General features: G+C 42.8%; 1 protein-coding gene across 2 annotated transcripts; it reads right to left on the minus strand.

Moving 5' to 3' along the window:
* Window positions 1-6,724: 6,724 nt before the first annotated feature.
* MRPS21 (mitochondrial ribosomal protein S21) lies at window positions 6,725-19,654 on the minus strand. Of its 2 annotated transcripts, none has more exons than NM_001113307.1 (3): window positions 19,614-19,637; window positions 19,045-19,159; window positions 6,725-8,486 (listed from the first exon to the last, which is right to left on the minus strand). In NM_001113307.1, exons 2-3 carry the CDS (start codon window positions 19,125-19,127, stop codon window positions 8,306-8,308), a joined length of 264 nt encoding a protein of 87 aa, NP_001106778.1. In that variant the 5' UTR covers window positions 19,128-19,159; window positions 19,614-19,637; the 3' UTR covers window positions 6,725-8,305. The 2 variants fall into 2 exon arrangements, with proteins under 2 accessions (NP_001106778.1, XP_005203988.1); XM_005203931.3 differs by having other exon boundaries at window positions 8,188-8,486; window positions 19,480-19,654.
* Window positions 19,655-19,944: the final 290 nt, after the last annotated feature.

Consider the following 19,944-nt stretch of genomic DNA (forward strand, 5'->3'; position numbering starts at 1 on the left):
TTTAAGCAAGAGCACGAGTTTTAAAGCCGTCTGTATTTATATTCCAGCTCTCCCACTCATTAGCTGTGACATTAGGCAAGTTCCTTAAGCTGTTTCCTCACGTGTAAAAAAAAAAAAAAAATTCACCTCATAGGGTTGCTGTGAAGACCACAAGAGTGACAGTGCTTCTCAGAGAGTTCAGTAAAGCTGCTTGGTGTATAACAATATATGCAGTTGGTTACATACATGTAGAGGTCCTAAACTTACATGACAAAGTCTAAACTCCTGATTCTAACCACCACCGTCCTCCCCAAACCAGCTCCCAACACAGTCTCCCTCATCTCACTTAATGGCCACCATATTTTTACAGGTGATGAAAAATTGAAATTATAATGGAGTAATCATAGATAAGGCAGTGGCACCCCACTCCAGTACTCTTGCCTGGAGAATCCCATGGACAGAGGAGCCTGGTGGGATGCAGTCCATGGGGTCGCTAAGAGTCGGACACGACTGAGCGACTTCCCTTTCACTTTTCACTTTCATGCACTGGAGAAGGAAATGGCAACCCACTCCAGTGTTCTTGCCTGGAGAATCCCAGGGACAGGGGAGCCTGGTGGGCTGCCATCTATGGGGTCACACAGAGTTGGACACGACTGAAATGACTTAGCAGCAGCAACCATAGATAAAAAATCTTCAAAACCCAGATAATCATGATGCTGTGATCACTCACCTAGAACCAGACATCCTGGAATGTGAAGTCAAGTGGGCTTTAGGAAGCATCACTATGAACAAAGCTAGTAGAGGTGATGGAATTCCAGTTGAGCTTTTTCAAATCCTAAAAGATGATGCTGTGAAAGTGCTGCACTCAATATGCCAGCAAATTTGGAAAACTCAGCAGTGGCCACAGCACTGGAAAAGGTCAGTTTTCATTCCAATCCCAAAGAAAGGAAATGCCAAAGACTGTTCAGACTACTGCACAATTGCACTCATCTCACACGCTAGTAAAGTAATGCTCAAAATTCTCCAAGCCAGGCTTCAGCACCATGTGAACCGTGAACTTCCTGATGTTCAAGCTGGTTTTAGAAAAGGCAGAGGAACCAGAGATCAAATTGCCAACATCTGCTGGATCATGGAAAAAGCAAGAGAGTTCCAGAAAAACATCTATTTCTGCTTTATTGACTATGCCAAAGCCTTTGACTGTGTGGATCACAATAAACTGTGGAAAATTCTGAAAGAGATGGGAATACCAGACCATCTGATCTGCCTCTTGAGAAATTTGTATGCAGGTCAGGAAGCAACAGTTAGAACTGGACATGGAACAACAGACTGGTTCCAAATAGGAAAAGGAGTACATCAAGGTTGTACATTGTCACCCTGCTTATTTAACTTATATGCAGAGTACATCATGAGAAATGCTGGGCTGGAGGAAGCACAAGCTGGAGTCAAGATTGCTGGGAGAAATATCAATAAGCTCAGATATGCAGATGACATCACCCTTATGGCAGAAAGTGAAGAGGAACTAAAGAGCCTCTTGATGAAAGTGAAAGAGAGTGAAAAAGCTTTCTTAAAGCTCAACATTCAGAAAACTAAGATCATGGCATCCAGTCCCATCACGTCATGACAAACAGATGGGGAAACAGTGACTGACTTTCTTTTGGGGGGCTCCAAAATCACTGTCGATGGTGATTGCAGCCATGACATTATAAGATGCTTCCTCCTTGGAAGGAAAGTTATGACCAACCTAGACAGCATATTGAAAAGCAGAGACATTACTTTGTCAACAAAGGTCCATCTAGTCAAGGCTATGGTTTTTCCAGTGGTCATGTATGGATGTGAGAGTTGGACTATAAAGAAAACTGAGCACAGAAGAATTGATGCTTTTGAACTGTGGTGTTTGAGAAGACTCTTGAGAGTCCCTTGGACTGCAAGGAGATCCAACCAGTCCATCCTAAAGGAGATCAGTCCTGGGTGTTCATTGGAAGGACTGATGCTGAAGCTCAAACTCCAGTACTTTGGCCAGTTCAGCGACTGAACTGAACTGAACTGATAATTCAAAGAAAGTTCAAGTTCTCAGTCAGGCAGAGATGTGTCTTAAACCAGATCCTTAATGGCCTCCCAGCTGCATTTTTGTATATCTGAACTATGATTCAGTTCAGTTCAGTCACTCAGTCGTGTCTGACTCTTTGCAACCCCATGAACTGCAGCACACCAGGCCTCCCTGTCCATCACTAACCCCCAGAGTTTACTCAAATTGATGTCCATTGACTCGGTGATGCCATCCAACCATCTCATCCTCTGTCGTCCCCGTCTCCTCCCGCCCTCAATCTTTCCCAGCATCAGGGTCTTTTCCAATGAGTCAACTCTTTGCGTGAGGTGGCCAAAGTACTGGAGTTTCAGCTTTAGCATCATTCCTTCCAAAGAAATCCCAGGGCTGATCTCCTTCAGAATGGACTGGTTGGATCTCCTTGCAGTCCAAGGGACTCTCAAGAGTCTTCTCCAACACCACAGTTCAAAAACATCAATTCTTCAGCGCTCAGCCTTCTTCACAGTCCAACTCTCACATCCATACATGACCACAGGAAAAACCATAGCCTTGACTATACCAGACCCCAAAACACCACTAGTGTCTGAATATGACACTAGTCATATTCAGAACAATACATGCCAGCTGCAACTTATGGTCTCAGGGTCTTCCCTTATAACCATGTAACAAATTCGAACCCCAGCTGACCCTTACTTAACAACTACCACTGGGAATTTCCTGGCGGTCCAGTGGTCAGTACTTGGTGCTTTCACTGCTGAAGTCCAGGATCAGAACTAAGACCCAACGAGTTGACTGGTGCAGCCACAACACACACAAAAAACAAACAACCTTACTTCTTGCCAGCTCCAAAATATAATTATTGACAAATAACTCATGTACCTATAATGCTGTGGGTTTTACCTTCATAAGCCTTCCACATTTTGTAGTCCAGTTCAGTTCAGTCACTCAGTCATGTCCGACTCTTTGTGACCCCATGGACTGCAGCACGCCAGGCTTCCCTTTCCATTACCAACTCCCATGGCTTGCTCAAACTTGTGTCCATCGAGTTGGTGACACCATCCAATCATCTCATTCTCTGTCGTCCCCGTCTCCTACCTTCAATCTTTCCCAGCATCAGGGTCTTTTCCAATGAGTCAGTTCTTCACATCGGTGGCCAAAGTATTGGAGCCTTAGCTTCAGCATCAGTCCTTCCAGTGTATATTCAGGACTGATTTCCTTTAGGATTGACTGGTTTGATCTCCTTGCCCAGTCCAAGGGACTCTCAAGAGTCTTCTCCAACACCACAGTTCAAAGCATTAATTCTTCTGTGCTCATTTTTTTTTATAGTCCAACTCCCACATCCATACATGACTACTGGAAAAACCATAGCTTTGACTAGACAAACCTTTGTAGGGAAAGTAATGTCTCTGCTTTTTAATATGCTGTCTAGGTCTGTCATAGCTTTTCTTTCAAGGAGCAAGTGTCTTTTAATTTTATGGCTGCAATCACCATCTGCAGTGGTTTTTGGAGCCCAAGAAAATATAAAGTCTCTGTTTCCATTGTTTCCCCATCTATTTGACTGGATACTATGATCTTAGTGTTTTGAGTTTTAAGCCAACTTTTTCACTCTCCTCTTTCACTTTCATCAAGAGGCTCTTCAGTTCCTCTTTGCTTTCTGCCATAAGGGTGATGTCATCTGCATATCTGAGGTTATTGATATTTCTCCCTGCAATCTTGATTCCAGCTTGTACTTCATCCAGCCCAGCGTTTCTCATGATGTACTCTGCATATAAGTTAAATAACCAGGGTGCCAGTTTGACATACAGCCTTGACATACTGCTTTCCCAATTTGGAACCATTCCATTGTTCCATTTCCAGATCTAACTGTTGCTTCTTGACCTGCATACAGATTTCTCAGGAGGCAGGTAAGGTGGTCTGCTATTCCCATCTCTTTAAGAATTTTCCAGTTTGTTATGATCCATACAAAAGCTTTGGCATAATCAATAAAGCAGATGTTTTTCTGGAACTCTTTTGCTTTTTCTATGATCCAGTGGATGTTGGCAATTGGGTATCTGGTTCCTTTGCCTTTTCTAAATCCAGCTTGAACATCTGGAAGTTCTTGGTTCATATACTGTTGAAGCCTGGCTTGGAGAATTTTTTGAGCATTACTTTGCTAGCATGTGAGATGAATGCAATTGTGCAGTAGTTTGAACATTCTTTGGCATTGCCTTTCTTTGGAATTGGAATGAAAACTGATCTTTACCAGTCCTGTGGCCACTGCTGAGTTTTCTAAATTTGCTGGCATATTGAGTGCAGCACTTTCACAGAATCATCTTTTAGGATTTGAAATAGCTCAGCTGGAATTCTATCAGCTCCACTAGCTTTGTTCATAGTGATGCTTCCTAAGGCCCACTTGACTTCACACTCCAGGATGTCTGGCTTTAGGTACGTGATCACACCATCATGGTTATTTGGGTCATGAAGATCTTTTTGTATAGTTCTGTGTATTCTTGCCACCTCTTTTTAGTATCTTCTGCTTCTGTTAGGTACATACCATTTTTGTCCTTTATTATGCTCATCTTTGCATGAAATGTTCCCTTGGTATCTCTAATTTTCTTGAAGAGATCTCTAGTCTTTCCCATTCTATTGTTTGCCTCTATTTTTTTGCATTGATCGCTGAGGAAAGCTTTATCTTTCCTTGCTATTCTTGGGAACTCTGCATTCAGATGGGTATATCTTTCCTTTTCTCAGCTATTTGTAAGGTCTGCTCAGACAACCATTTTGCCTTTTTGCATTTCTTTTTCTTGGGGATGGTCTTGATCACTGCCTCATGTACAATGTCACGCTCCTTCATCCATTGTTCTTCAGGCACTCTATCAGATCTAATCCCTTGAATCTATTTGTCACTTCCACTGTATAATCGTAAGGGATTTGATTTAGATCATACCTGAATGGTCTAGTAGTTTTCCCTACTTTCTTCAATTTTAGTCTGAATTTTGCAATAAGGAGTTCATGATCTGAGCTGCAGTCAGCTCCCGGTCTTGTTTTTGCTGACTGTGTAGGGCTTCTCCATCTTTTAAAAAATTGTTATTTTCAGATTACAAACTACAAAAACCAAAATTCCAAAATGTTTAAGAAATTCCAGTATTTTAAGATAATAGGTTCACTGGAAAATTGCAGTTATTCTTTAAGGAGATTATTAGAGTTTCCCAGGGAACACAAGATTTTTATATTTAAAGTCTGGCTTTTAATAAATTTGAGAAAAATGTACTAAAATCAACCTTCACTGATGGTGCAGCATGAAACAATGAATACATTTTGGCTTTGAGTAAGAAGCTGAGGGTGCCTCTTGCTCAACTTACTACTACTCATGCCTGTTTGCTCATTTTATCTGCAATATTTAAAACTAATGTCTCACATAAATGGTGGTGGTAGTTTAGTCGCTAGGTCGTGTCTGACTCTTGCAGCTCCAAACAGTCACTCCAAAAAGTCTGTTAAATGGGTTAATGAGTTCCAACTCTGTAGTTGTAAATTTAGGTTCAGTGCTTTCAGTCACCTGGATTCAATTCCCCATAGGGAAATAGGTTTTTAGGAACTGATTTTATTTCCATTATTTGGAATCAGATAGATTTAAATTCTTAGAATTTATGTAAATAATTTGCCAAGGTCATGACTGAATCTAGATCTTTTTGACTATGTAAAAAACTATGTATATTAGGTAGCTGGCACACACTAGAAGTTCCAATCTTTTCCTTTTCCTTCAACTACCTTTTAATACAGTAATCCATTATTACTTTACTTGTTTAGTGAGTTTTTATTCCTTAGTATTTTCAGTTAACCCATAGGCATACTTATTTTGTACTTAGAGCACTTCTGAAAACTTTAAAGTGCAACGTCAAAGTTACTCAACAGAGTCCGATTTTATTTTTTTTTCAGAGTCCGATTTTAAAGAGGTAGCTGTTTCTGGAGCACTAAAGATAAGATCCTTAAATTATGATCAGAACAGGCCTGCCAGAGGCAATCAGGTGGACATCTAAGAGAGGGCAAAGATGCCTAAGATCAAGGTAGGAGGTATTGTATCTATTATCCTGTAACTGTGTAAATACTAAGCCGTGCTGCATGTATGCTCAGTCACATCCGACTCTTTTCGACCCCATGGACTGTGGCCCACCAGGCTCCTCTGTCCATGGGATTCTCCAGACAAGAATACTGGAGTGGGTTGCAGTGCCCTCCTCCAGGGGATCTTCCAAACCCAGGGATCAAACCTGCATCTTATGTCTCCTGCATTGGCAGGCAGGTTCTTTACCACTAACGCTACCTGGAAATGCAAAAGGTACTAAACCACCCCTCTTCTAAAGCTAATGCAGAAATAAAAAGATTAGGGTAATCCCCATTCATTAAGTGACCATGAAGTATCTTCTAGCTTCCAGAGCAGGGAGTGGAAGGTCTTTCTTCCTTCCACGACAGCACACGCTGATTAGGACTTCAGCCAGCCAGCTACTCCCTTTTCACACACGAGGCCTTTTCAACTGGCTACCTGCTACAACCCATTATTTTTCACTGCTCCAGGGAACATGGAAGATGGTCAGGACTGGAGATTAGGACAAGCAGGGGATAATTTCAGAGACAAATTCCAGACCTTAGCCACCCCTTAGTATTTTGCAGGGAAGACAAAAACAACTTTAGCCTCAGGGAAATGCTGACAAGTAACAGACCCAGTTCTCCTATTTACCATTTTGGCAGAAGCCAGGTCTTTATTCTTTAGCAACAGCAATTGGCAGATGATACCATGCCATGGCTCAAAATCATTCAAAAGTGATGTACTGAAGACAAAATTCAGAGATTGAAAGGTTCAATCAGATTCAGAAGTATAAATATTTCTTATGAGATTGTATAAAATTGTTCCATCACATATTTAATCAATAAATATGGTTATCATGAAAATGAGAAAAAACACTGAAGACAGAATTAAAACCAGAAGAAATCTGAAGTCATGCTGCTGTACCACAAGGGGGCAATGTTTGAATGCTACTGATGTGGAGAGGTAGGAGGTGAGGCAGTCTGCTCTTGTTAAATCTGAGAGGGCTCCAGTCAGGGTCAGGAGAGGTGACTACCCTTTGCATTCTACAGGGGTTGGCGCTAACTCTCTTTGTACCAGCAGGCATGACTGTAAGGGGACCAATGTCAGAAAAAACACAACAGGAGAGGAAGCAGAGCAGCTGGTCAGCTGCCCCAGCTCTCACCTGGAAGTGCCTGCTGAGGACAGGGAGTGGTAGTAGTCAGAACCTCCACCTGGAGTCTCTTTTGAGTACTATAGGGCAATGATTCTCAAATGTTATCAGGCATCAGAATCACCCACAGGGCTTTAGACTGCTGGGCTCCAACCTCAATTTCCAATTCAGAAGGTCTAAAGTAGGTCTAAAACGTACATTTCAAGCTGTTTTTCAGGTGATGCTGCTGATCTGAAGATCACATTTTGAGAACCACCACTGTAGGTTTTTCTGGCTTTCTCTTAACACTCCCCCATTCCCTCTTTCCTACCATCCATCTACTGCTTTCACGTATACCAACCCTCCATTAGCTTCCTTTCGGAAAATTAAAGAAAAGACAAAACAGGGGTAAATGTTAGACTGACTTAAAGATTCTTTTGGGGAAGGGTTTCAGCTCTCTACTACTCTGGTTGATGGGTGTTTCAGAAGTGGAACTTACTCCCAATACATACATACTTCCTCTCTCTTTACTGAACTGCCTGCCAACAGCTGGAAGGCAGTTCAGTAAAGAGGAATAGATCCTTTTCCAATCATAAGATCTTGCTTTGAGTTTCATAAAAATTAGTCAGAACATGGGAGATATACTCTACTACATTTGAGAAAAATTTCCCACCTCAGACTGCTTTTTAAAAAATTACAGTAAAATATACAAAACACAAAATGTACCATAACTGATCATTTAAGCATACAATTCCATGGCATTAAGTACATTCACACTGTTGTGCAAGTTCCACCATCGTCCATCTCCAGACCTTTTCATCTTCCCAAACTGAAACTCATACTCATTAAACAATAATTTCCCATCCCCCTCCTGTCAAACCAGCCCTTGGCAACCAACATTCTATCCCTAGACTACTTTTTGACTCAGTTTGTCTTTTGACTTAATAAAAGAGTATCCACTGCTGACTACTGGAATTGCTTCTTGCATATATGTGATTGAGTTTATTTTAAGAAAGGTAAATGGAATTGGAGGAAGAAAAGAGGTGCAGACAACTGGTAAGGGTTTTCATACTGGGCCTCCTATCCACAGGCCTCAGCAGCCCTGCCATGGATCCGCCCGATTCTTTCGCATCAAGAAGTTGATCTTGCGAGCCATTTCCATGTTGTAGATCCGCCGGCAGGTTTCATAGCTTTCCCTCTGTCGCCGACGGCAAGGCTTCTCATAATACCGCCGTCGCTTTATGTCCTCAATGAGCCCATCCATGGTAAGGATTCTGTGTAAGGACAGGCAATGAAGTTAGAGGCTTAGGCTCATTGTTATTCTTTTCCAGTTTCACAATGATCAGAAGTCAACTGACCAAACGAATGGTATCTGTAAAAATGATAGTGTGCAATGGTGACAGTACAGCATTCACTGCCTACATATACAGGCCAGGCCCCAAACAGGAATACCTGGGGAAATAAAAAGGCAGTTAATTATACAGTCCTTGTTCTTGGGGAGTTTATCGTCATTATCATGTTCTCAACCATTTTTATTTCCTACCACAACACACCTGAGAGAGATGGCAGTGGCAGGGGGTCTCAATCAATGGTCTCAACCATTTCAGAATCTTCAAATGGGATAAGTCATTTGCAGTAGGAAAGAAAATAACTAGAGGTGATTCCTACCTGGTCCTTAAGGGAGAATGTAGTTCCACCCCTACTGTGTTTAAGAGCTGATGCAGCTCAATTATGAACATTTAGGAAATCTCGGCCTACTTCATACAGGGAAAGAAGAGACCCTTATCACACCAGTGATACAGATAGAAGCATCAAAATAAGAGCCTCAACCATGTTTTTCCCATGTACCACATGCTCCAACCACACATCTGACTACTCCCTGAACACACATTAATAGCAAATCTTTTTAAGTGTTCATAGGAGCTTTTTTTTTTAATACCAGGTCTTTACTCAGGGCTGCTTCCTCAGCCTAGAATGCCATCCACAGCTCCAAACTGCCAACCTTCGAGGTTTTCCATGTTTTTTTTTCCCCTTGGGAGATTTTCCACATCTTTCTGAGGCCAAATCCAGATACCATCTCTCCACAAACCTTTCTCATCTTAGAGAGAAGATAATTTGTTTTGTTGAACACCTATGTAGAGATTATTTCATTTTGCCATTCTGTTAGTTATTTATACAGATGTCTCTCTCCTTAGACTGAAAATCCCTGAAGGCAGAAAGTGTGTTTTATTCATCTTAATTTAGCTCAGGTTTTTTTCCTGCCCACCTAACTACTTCAACAGTTCCTCTTGCTGGATTTATAACATGCATACCTCAAAATCACCTTTTTGTTCTCACTGAGCCAAGAAGACACAGGGGCTTATTCTATAACTTACTTTATCCCGAGGCTCCTGAGAGTTCTGGCTCCAATCTGCAATTTGTTCCTCCCTCTCAACCCATCATCAGCTGGTCCTGAGAAGTCTGGAGGCACCTGCCCTCCAATCTTGCATTGTTTACATGACCCCAATCCTGCCTACTCTTTCCTTTCATTACACGTAAAAAGTCAGTCAGAAACACAACTGGAGATGGCTAAGTCGGTAAAGAATCCGCCAGCAATGCAGGAAAGCTTGGTTCGATCCCTGGGTTGGGAATATCCCCTAGAGGAGGGCATGGCAACCCACTCCAGTATTCTTGCCTGGAGAATTCCCATGGACAGAGGAGCCTGTGGGCTGTAGTCCATGGGGTCACACAGAGTCAGACACGACTGAACAACTAAGCACATAATTAGAGGGGAGACAGAAGAAGCAGGAAATAAGAGAAACTACCTGCTCCTTCTGCTCAGTGGGAAACCCTATGTATTGCTGCTATGTTATACCAGAAGCCCAAGGTAACAATAATAGATTGAACATGAGCTTGAAAAGATTTGAGCTTTGGGTACATTACTAATGTGAATAGACATGGGCACCACTGTCCTTTGGGACACTTTTACACTCCTGCTGATTTGTAAGATCAGTTTGTCTAGGTTTTAATGGCAGGGAGATGGGAGGTGAGGGAACTGTCTCAAACTCCCAGCGGTGGAAGGAGCAGATAATTCGGGTTCTATTGAAAACACAGTCATGCCCAGAAGTGGATCCAACACTAGAGTTGTACAGTAGAAAAGCAGGGCACCAAACACTCAATACCTTTGCCCACAGAGGGTCTCCAATGCTGGCTTTCTTCCTCATCTTACCCTTAAATGTTGGTATCACTCCAGATTCTGACTGTAAATTTCCTCCTTTTTGGTTCTACATGATTCCCTTAAACTATAACATGGGCCTCAACCCTGATGCACAACAGAATCATCTCCTTAAGAGCCTTTAAAAAGTATTCACGCCTCGGTCCCATTCCTCAGAGATTCTGATTTAATTGGTCTACAGTGGGGTTATATACTGGGTATATTTTAAAAGACCCCACAGGTAATTCTAATGTAGGGCCACACTTGAGAACTGACCTAGACACTGCTGACTCTTAAATCATTATCTCTAGTTCCAGTCTTAAGAGCTAGGCCAATGCTTCCAATTGCCTTAAACCTCACAAAAAACAAACTTATTTTCTCCAACTAAAATTCATTCTTCCTCCTCTATACTCTATCTGTTAATGGCATCATCAGTTACTCAAGCTAAAATCTCATGTTCCTGGACTAGGACTTCTTTTCTTGCTACACCCACATTTACAGTATCTTATAAATTCTATAACCTGAAATAGTTCTTAGATCTCTTCCTTCTCTCTCTTCCTATGGCTACAGCTCTAATTATGATCCTTATCTTACACCTGTACTGAAATGATCACCTAACTGGTCATTTAATCAGTAAGTATTTATGAAATATCAACTCTATACCAGATACTGCATTAAATGCTGAGGATAGAAAACAAACTTCGATATGGTTTCCTACCCTTGTGGCCTAGTAAAGACAAAAGAATTACAATAGAGTGTGACAGATGCAAAGATAAGGGAAATATTGTTATAGAAGCCCACAGGAGAGGACTTGAGGATAAGGTGGTTATGAAAGCTTCCTAAAGGATATTTTATTTGAATTGTGAAGGATAAACAGGTTGCCCTATTTCCATTCTCTTTCCCTACACCAATTATTGTCCTAAAACATAAATCAGAGCATGTCACTCTGATGTTAAAAAAATAAAAATTGTTCCCAATAAACAAAATAGTCTAACCCAGTGGTTCCCACTTGTTTGCATATTAGGGATCTTTTAAAAATCCAAATCCTGGGGATCTTTTAAAAATTCCAAACCCTAGGCCACTCCAGGCCAATTAAATTACAAGTAGGGAGGGACATGAGCAGGGTTTGTTAAGTTCCCCTAGTAATTGCAAAGTGCACATTTGGGAACCACTAGTCTAAGCTCAAAGCCCTAAACAACTGAGTTTCATCGTCCCTTTCTCTCTAGCTTTATCTTTAATAACTTGCCCTAAAAAGCCTGTCTAGTCACACTGAACTATGTGTTTACTTCAAACACATTACATATCTATTTTTTACATTTGTTCACAATCCTCTTTACAATGATTCCTTTTTAAAAAAACTTTAAAAAAATTATTTATTTATTTATTTATGGCTGTGCTGGGTCTTCGTTGCTGTGCTCAGGCCTTCTCTGGTTGTGGAAAGCAGGGGCCACTCTTTAGTCCTAGCGCGTGGGTTTCTCATTGCAGTGGCTTATTGTTGTGGAGTACAGGCTCTAGGGCTCGCAGGCTTCAGTAGTTGCGGCATGTGGGCTCAACAGTTGTGGTGCACCGGCTCAGTTGCCCCGAGGCATGTGGGATCCTCCCAGACCAGGGATCAAATCTGTGTCCCCTGCATTGCGACACAGACACCTAACCACTGGACCACCAGGGAAGCCCTATTCCTTTCTTTTTCTGTTGTATAAAATGCTATTTACTCTTCAAAGGCGTAAACCAATGGGTAACGACATTTGTAAATTGATACAGGAGAAATTAATCATGCCTTCCCTCTGTTCCCAAAGCACAGTGGTTCTCAAACTAAAGTTTGAGACTCATGCAATAGCCACCTAGAAAACTTGTTAAAACACAGATTGCTGGGACTTTCCTGGTGGTCCAGTGGTTAAGAATCTGCCTGCCAATGCAGGGGACATGGGGTTCAACCCCTGGGCCGGGAAGCGGGGAAACTAAGCCTGTGAGCCACAACTACTGAACCCTGCAAGTCCTAGAGCCCATGCTCTGCAACAAGGTAAGTCACCACATGAGAAGCTGTGCACCGCACCTAGGGAGCGGCCCCACCTGCAGCAACTAGAGAAAGCCCACATGCAGCAAGACACTCAGTGCTGCCCAGAATAAATAATGTTTAAAAATTAAAAACCCTGCAGATCGCTGTGTCACCTCCAGTTTTTGACTTCATACAGGTCTAAGGTGGAGCCTAAGAATTTGCATTTCTAACAAGCTCCCAGGTGATGTTGCAGCTGACGGTCCAGGGAGAACCAATGCCACAGCACACTGTTAAAACACTGATCAGACAGTGTATCTCCCTTACTGGGCTGTGTGCTTTCTAAGGTTACAGATTAAGTCTTTCATTTTTGCATTTAATATTATACTTGGCAAAGAGCAAATATCAGTAAATGTATGACAAAAATGAATCCTCTAGGTCAGGGGTCCTCAACCCCTGGTTCAGTCCAAAGCCTGTTAGGAAACTGGGCCGCAAAGCAGATGAGCAGGCAAAGCTTCATCTGCTACTCCTCATTGCTTGAATTACCACCTGACCCATCCCCCAACCCCAGTCCGCGGAAAAATTTTCCAAGAAACTGGCCCCTGGGGCCAAACAGGTTGGGGAGTGCTGCTGTAAGTGACTGACAAATGTCCACAGCTCAAGGGATTGTTACTTTATAAGAGACACAGTTCTTGGGAGTATTAGCTCAGAAGGCCACAACATTACCTTTACTAAAATGGCATGTTAGAGTTTAGATAGCATTTTCACATCCATGATCCTAATCATAATTCTATGAAACTGATTAAGCAGGTAACGTCATCTTTTTTTTCTTGGCTGCACTGTGCTGCGTTCGAGATCTTACCACTGGACCACCAGGGAAGTCCCCAGCATCTCTTTACAGGTTAGAAAACGGAAGTTCAGTGAGGCTGACCCGCCCAAGATCACAAAATAGAGCTAGAAGTAGAATTCAGGTCTTTAGTGCAGTGCTTTATAACAGCACTCTGCTTCTCCAATAAAAATCACGGAGGTTCAAAAGACAAATTACTGCGGTGCCCACAGGCAAAGAGAAAATAAAAGAGGAAAAAGCTGAGCCAGACTCCTTAATTAGAGTAAAAAGATGCAAGCGAAGAAGACATGGCACACTAAGGGAAAGGCATTGATCCAAACAACTAAGTATTTATTTCTGTCTAGGCTTTGTTTGGGCTTCCCTGGTGGCTCAGGGGTAAAGAATCCACTCATCAATGCAGGAGATGCAGGTTCAAGCCCTGGTGTGGGAAGATACTCTGGAGAAGAAAATAGCAACCCACTCCAGGATTCTTGCCTGGGAAATCTCATGGACAGAGGAGCCTGGCGGGCTGCAGTCCATGGAGTCGCAAAGAGTCAGTCATGACTGAGTAACACTAAACTTTCACACGAAAAGAACAGAGACCCTAGATATGACTTCACCTAGGAAGAGGAGCCTACTGGAATGACAAGGACAGTTTAAAAGTACTATGAAAGAGAAGTGCAAAAGGAAGAGTTGAGAAACAGACTAGGTATCCTACTGGAGTTTCGAAAGAGTTCTGAAACAGACAAAAGTGATCATCTTATCAAGTAAATGCCTGTGTGGTCAGGCAGAAAAGAAAAACAAGAAAAAAGTATCAAAGGAATAAAAGAATAGAGGAAGGGGGGAAAAAATGAAAAGATCGGTGCCCCCTAACATAATGATGGAGTTGCTAAATGGTATTCCTTGGATGGTTCTATTTCCAAAACACATATCAAATAAATTCCAAGGTGCCAGGTGAGGATTTCCTTCCTCACCCTGCACTTTCTGCTGCTGCTGCTAAGTCGCTTCAGTCGTGTCTGACTCTGTGCGACCCCATAGATGGCAGCCCACCAGGCTCCCCCGTCCCCGGGATTCTCCAGGCAAGAACACTGGAGTGGGTTGCCATTTCCTCTCCAATGCATGAAAGTGAAAAGTGAAAGTGAAGTTGCTCAGTCGTGTCTGACTCTTAGCGACCCCATGGACTGCAGCCTACCAGGCTCCTCCGTCCATGAGACTTTCCAGGCAAGAGTACTGGAGTGGGGTGCCACTGCCTTCTCCGCTGCACTTTCTAGTTATCCTGAAAATAGAACAGATTATCCTCAAATGTTCCAGAATCCCTACAGTAAAGGCATCTACTTATTTCTAATAAACAAGGATGTAAGAAGAGCTTTGTAGAACTTATGAAGTAAATAGAAGTAATAATGATGCTTCTGCTTCCACAGGTAGTTCAAGGACTAGCAGACCAAGAGGCTCACAGTAAACAGATCAGCCTGGAGTTTGGGTGCCTGGCAACGTAATACTGCAGGACAGTCAGCTTCCAGTTTCAGTGAAATTCAACAGATTATGTAAAAGGAGCTAAGCTGCCCGAGCGGGAGGAATTTGAGGGCGACAGACACACGTCACTGTAGCCAGCCTATGTCAGGACAAGAGTGTACACAGGACGACTCAATGGGCCCAGAGGCTCTCCTACCAGGAATAAAAGGGGTCAACTGGGCACACTTCCTGAGTACTTGACTTTCCTTACCTGGGGGCCAGCCAATCATGCAGGGCTTCCTAGCAACCCCCAGTCTCCATCTCTTCATCTCAGGGCACCAACGAGGGCCCTTGGTTATATAAAAAGCGTTCTGTGGTGATCTCACTGTACAGACACATAGACTATTTTCTTTGTAAGACTATATTTGTGTTCTAAACATGCTAAAGCTTTAACCACCTTCCTTTCTTCTCATTTGTTGTCATACCTATTGCTGTAATTCAACTGCAGAATATGCAACTTATTATCAAAAATATGAGAGAAATAAGAAGCCGGAATTTAAGAGAGACATACAGAAAAGGCAGCTAAAGGACAAGAATACTGGAGTGGGTGGCCATTTCCTCCTCCAGGAGGGCGTTAGGAAGCATTACTACAAACAAAGCTAGTGGAGGTGATGGAATTCCAGCTGAGCTATTTAAAATCCTAAAAGGTGATGCGGTTAAAGTGCTGCACTCAGTGTCAGCAAATTTGGAAAAGGCAGCAGTGGTCATGGGACTGGAAAAGGTCAGTTTTCATTCCAATCCCAAAGAAGGGCAATGCCAAAGAATGTTTAAACTACTGTACAATTTAACATGCAAGCAAGGTAATACTCAAAATCCTTCAAGCTAGGCTCCAGCAGTACATGAACCAAGAACTTCCAAATATACAAGCTGGGTTTTGAAGAGGCAAAGGAACCAGAGATCAAATTGCCAACATTTGCTGGATCATAGAGAAACCAAAGGAATTCCAGAAAGCGTCTACTTCTGCTTCATTGACTATATATGCTAAAGCCTTTGACTGTGTGGATCATAATGAACTGTGGAAAATTCTTAAAGAGATGGGAATACCAGACCACCCTACCTGTCTTGTGAGAAACCTGTATTTGGGGTCAAGAGGCAACAGTTAGAGCCTTACATGGAACAACTGGCTGGTTCAAAATTGCGAAAGGAGTACGACAAGGCTGTATACTGTCACCCTGTTTATTTAACTTATATGCAGAGTACATCACACAACATGCCAGGCTAGATGAAACATAAGCTGGAATCAAGATTGCCAGGAGAAATATCAACAACCTCAGATATGCAGATGACACCACTCTAATGGGAGAAAGTGAAGAAGAACTAAAGAGCTTCTTGATGAAGGTGAAAGAGGGGACTGAAAAAGTTGGCTTAAAACTCAACATTCAAAAATCTAAGATCGTGGCATCTGGTCCCATCACTTCATGGCAAACAGAAGAGGAAAAATATGGAAGCAGTGACAGATTTTATTTTCTTGGGCTCCAAAATCATTGTGGATAGTGACTGCAGCCATGAAATTAAGATGCCTGCCCCCTGGAAGGAAAGCTATGACAAACCTGCTGCTGCTGCTGCTAAGTCGCTTCAGTCGTGTCCGACTCTGTGCGACCCCATAGACGGCAGCTCCCCCATCCCTGGGATTTTCCAGGCAAGAACACTAGAGTGGGGTGCCATTTCCTTCTCCAATGCATGAAAGTGAAAAGGGAAAGTGAAGTCAATCAGTCGTGTCTGACTCTTAGCGACCCCATGGACTGCAGCCTACCAGGCTCCTCTGTCCATGGATTTTCCAGGCAAGAGTACTGGAGTGGGGTGCCACTGCCTTCTCCGATGACAAACCTAGACAGGTATTAAAAAGGAAAGACATCACTTTGCCCACAAAAGTCCGACTAGTCAAAGCTATGGTTTTTCCAGTGGTCATGTACAAATGTGAGAATTGGATAAAGAAGACAGAGTGCTGAAGAATTGATGTTTTTGAACTGTGGTGCTGGAGAAGACTCTTGAGAGTCCTTTGGAAAACAAGTAGATCAAACCAGTCAATCCTAAAGGAAATCAACCCTAACTATTCACTGGAAGGATTGATGCTAAAGCTCCAATACTTTGGTTACCTGATGTGAAGAACTGACCCATTGGAAAAGACCCTGACACTAGGAAAGACTTGAGGGCAAAAGGAGAAGAGGGCAGCAGAGGATAAGATGGTTAGATAGCATCACTGACTCAATGGATAAGAATTTGAGCAAACTCCAGGATATAGTGAAGGACATGGAAGCCTGGTGTGTTACAGTCCATGGAGTTGCAAAGAGAGAGACATGGTTTACTGACTGAACAACAACAACAAAACCTATCTAAATTCACCAAAATAAACCACACAGAAAAAAACTTATAGGGAGAGGTCAGAAAAAGGGTGAGGTAATCTGAAAGACTTTCCTTCCCCAAATTCATCATTTCATCTCACTAGCTAATTAGCTACAGAATCTGTAAAGATATTCACTTAGTGCTTCCAGTGTAAGAGCAGAGATCATTAGACATCTCAACCTTCCCACAGACATGCCACTTAAAAGTCTGAAATAGAAGAGTCTAGAATGAGCAATTATAGAGAAACATAAAATAGGATTATCTTACTTGCCCTGTTATCCTTTCAACTTAAGTGAAAGTACAGTAGGAATAGCTTCTACTATACAAGGATATGACTGGCATGTTCAGACACCATAAGAGGTAAAGAGGCTGACTTTTTAAAAAGACATACAAATCATCTTGAGCCTGCAACTGCTTCTCAATCACACAGCTTCTGGCAGCATCTTTGTCTTCACCTACTATGGTCTTCTGTCCTCCACACTTAGAACTCTCTGCTCTGCTAAGAAGTAGTTCTCTTTCATTTATCTTCTCAGTCCCCAAGAACCCCACCTACATTTAAACCTAATCATATAAGGATTCTTAACTGGAGAATGACTGCCATAGGTCTCCTCATTTCCACAGAAGCCAGTAAGTAATCTATAACATGGAGCAAAGAACACTGCACTAGAAAAATGTGTGTATTTTATACTTCTTTCAACCACTCAATAATTGTAACCCAAGGAATATAACTTAATCTTCCCAGGCTTCTCTTACTTCTTTAATAAAGCAACCACCTTAGTGGCCTTAAGGCAGAAGATCAGCTCATGTATTATCTCTTTCATATAATTCAATTCAACAAGCATTTGTTTCTCCAAACTCTGCTTCACTGGGGAGAGAAAATGATAAATGAAAGTCAAAATCCTTAAAACTAGTGATACGAGCAGATTAATGAACTATTTTCTTTAGAAAACATAACTTTATTAGGGATCAGCCTAGCATTCAAAACCTTTCAACACAGCTCCTCCACTTCAGAGAGTTTATTTCCATGTTTTTGCTTATGTTATAACCTATTTTCTGAACCTGTTTCAGTTTTCCATCACTTGCTTGCTACTTTAAGATCCTAAATCTGAGCTCACCTTTTCCATTAGCCTTGTCCCACACCAATCTCTCGCTCAGCTTTCCATGTATCATGTACTATATTCCTGCTGACTAGCAATTTTATAACTTGGTTTTCCCTTTGGGCTCTTTCCTAAAGTCTTGGATAGAATTCAGGTTCATCATCAAAGGAATGATTGTGGATGAATATGCCTCACACTGTTAGGATTGGGGAAGAACTTCAATTTTAAGACAGTAAACTGAGGGACTGAGAAGTTCCAAGACTGTGAACACCTGGGCTGGCACTGGTTAGAAACAACCTCACTTTGCCATCAAAGGTCCAAATAGTCAAAGCTATGGTTTTTCCAGTAGTCATGTAAGAATTGTGAGAGTTGGGCCATAAAGAAGGTTGAGCGTTGAAGAACTGACGCTTTTGAATTCTACTGGAGAAGACTCCTGAGTGTCCCTTGGACAGCAAGGAGATCGAACCCATCAATCCTAAAGGAAATCAACCCTGAATATGCATTGGAAGGACTGATGCTGAAGCTGAAGCTCCAATACTTTGGCCACCTGAGGCAAAGAGCTGACTCACTGGGAAGACTCACTCATCAGTCTTCCCACTGATGTTGGGAAGACTGAGAGTAGGAGGAGAAGGGGGTGACAGAGAATGAAATGGCTGGATGGCGTCACCGAATCAATGGACATGAGTTTGAGCAAACTCCAGGAGAGAGTGAAGGACAGGGAAGCCTGGCATGCTGCAGTCCATGGGGTCGCAAAGTCAGGCACGACTGAGCGACTGATCAACAGCAAATGACAGAGGGAGGGACAGAATAATCACCCCACTTCTCAAGAGAGTTGGCCTAGACGTGATTCTGGTCCCCAACCAGTTACCTGTTTAGAGTCCTGTATGCACCTTCCACGTTCCCTTCTTGTACCATCACAGTCCTGGCAATGAACTTCAGATGTTTTGCCATGACCTTGGATTTAAGTCTTCAATCTGCAGGACCTAAAGTACGATGGAGAATGGGGAAGTTAAGTATAGAGACCAGCTAAGAAAGAGAAACACAATAGAATACAGAACCGCGTGGCTTATTTAGGGTCTGGAAATGCAACGGACTCAGAACAGGAGACTGGGACACGTGCAAGACCTCATATCCTGGAAGGTACATGTGACTCGTTATCAAGATTCCCCCACTCTCATTGCCAATACAAATCCTGCCACAGGGAAGAAACGCGACAGTAGCAGGGTGTACCGACGGAGATTTATTTGGCCAGGCACGGAAGAACTGGGACGCGCCGCGGGCGCCCCCTCCCTCTCCTAATTACCGCAAAAGTTCCCAGGATGGTTTGGGGCGGCAATTGGGCACAGTCTCTCTGTGCTTCGGAAAGGGGGCAACCGCGCGGAATCTCTCCCTCCGCCACACCCGCCTTATTTTCACCTCCCAGTAGGAGCCCCTCACCCCTTAGCACCCAGCCAACTGGAAGCCCGCCCCAACAGGAAGCGGAAGTTGGGTCATCGCAAGGGGACAACGAAGCCGAAAAGGAAGAGACGCTACGAAGAAACCATGGCAACCTTCTGGCCGGGGTAGGGGCTTTTTCGGTTCGGTCAGCCACTGCCAACCCCCGGGCCAGCACTCTACAGCTGGCAAAGCAAAGTACTTGTTGCCTTATGTTGTCCCAAAACAGATTCTTCGCTTTCTCGCGGAGTCACGGTCCTTTGGCCTCTGAGGTCAGCCCGATTCTGTACCCTTTAATCCTATTAAATCTTTTTTTTCCCCCTTCCAGTTGAAG

This window comes from Bos taurus, chromosome 3 (assembly GCF_002263795.3).
Source record: "Bos taurus isolate L1 Dominette 01449 registration number 42190680 breed Hereford chromosome 3, ARS-UCD2.0, whole genome shotgun sequence".
NCBI classification, from domain to species: Eukaryota; Metazoa; Chordata; class Mammalia; order Artiodactyla; family Bovidae; genus Bos; species Bos taurus.

What these genes read in the sequence shown, in the direction of transcription:
- MRPS21 (NM_001113307.1), bottom strand. Translation starts at nt 19,127, where the DNA reads ATGGCAAAACATCTGAAGTTCATTGCCAGGACTGTGATGGTACAAGAA. An exon ending in GCATACAGGACTCTAAACAG is followed by an intron (nt 8,487 to 19,044) that starts GTAACTGGTTGG and finishes GTCCTTACACAG; the next exon opens with AATCCTTACCATGGATGGGC.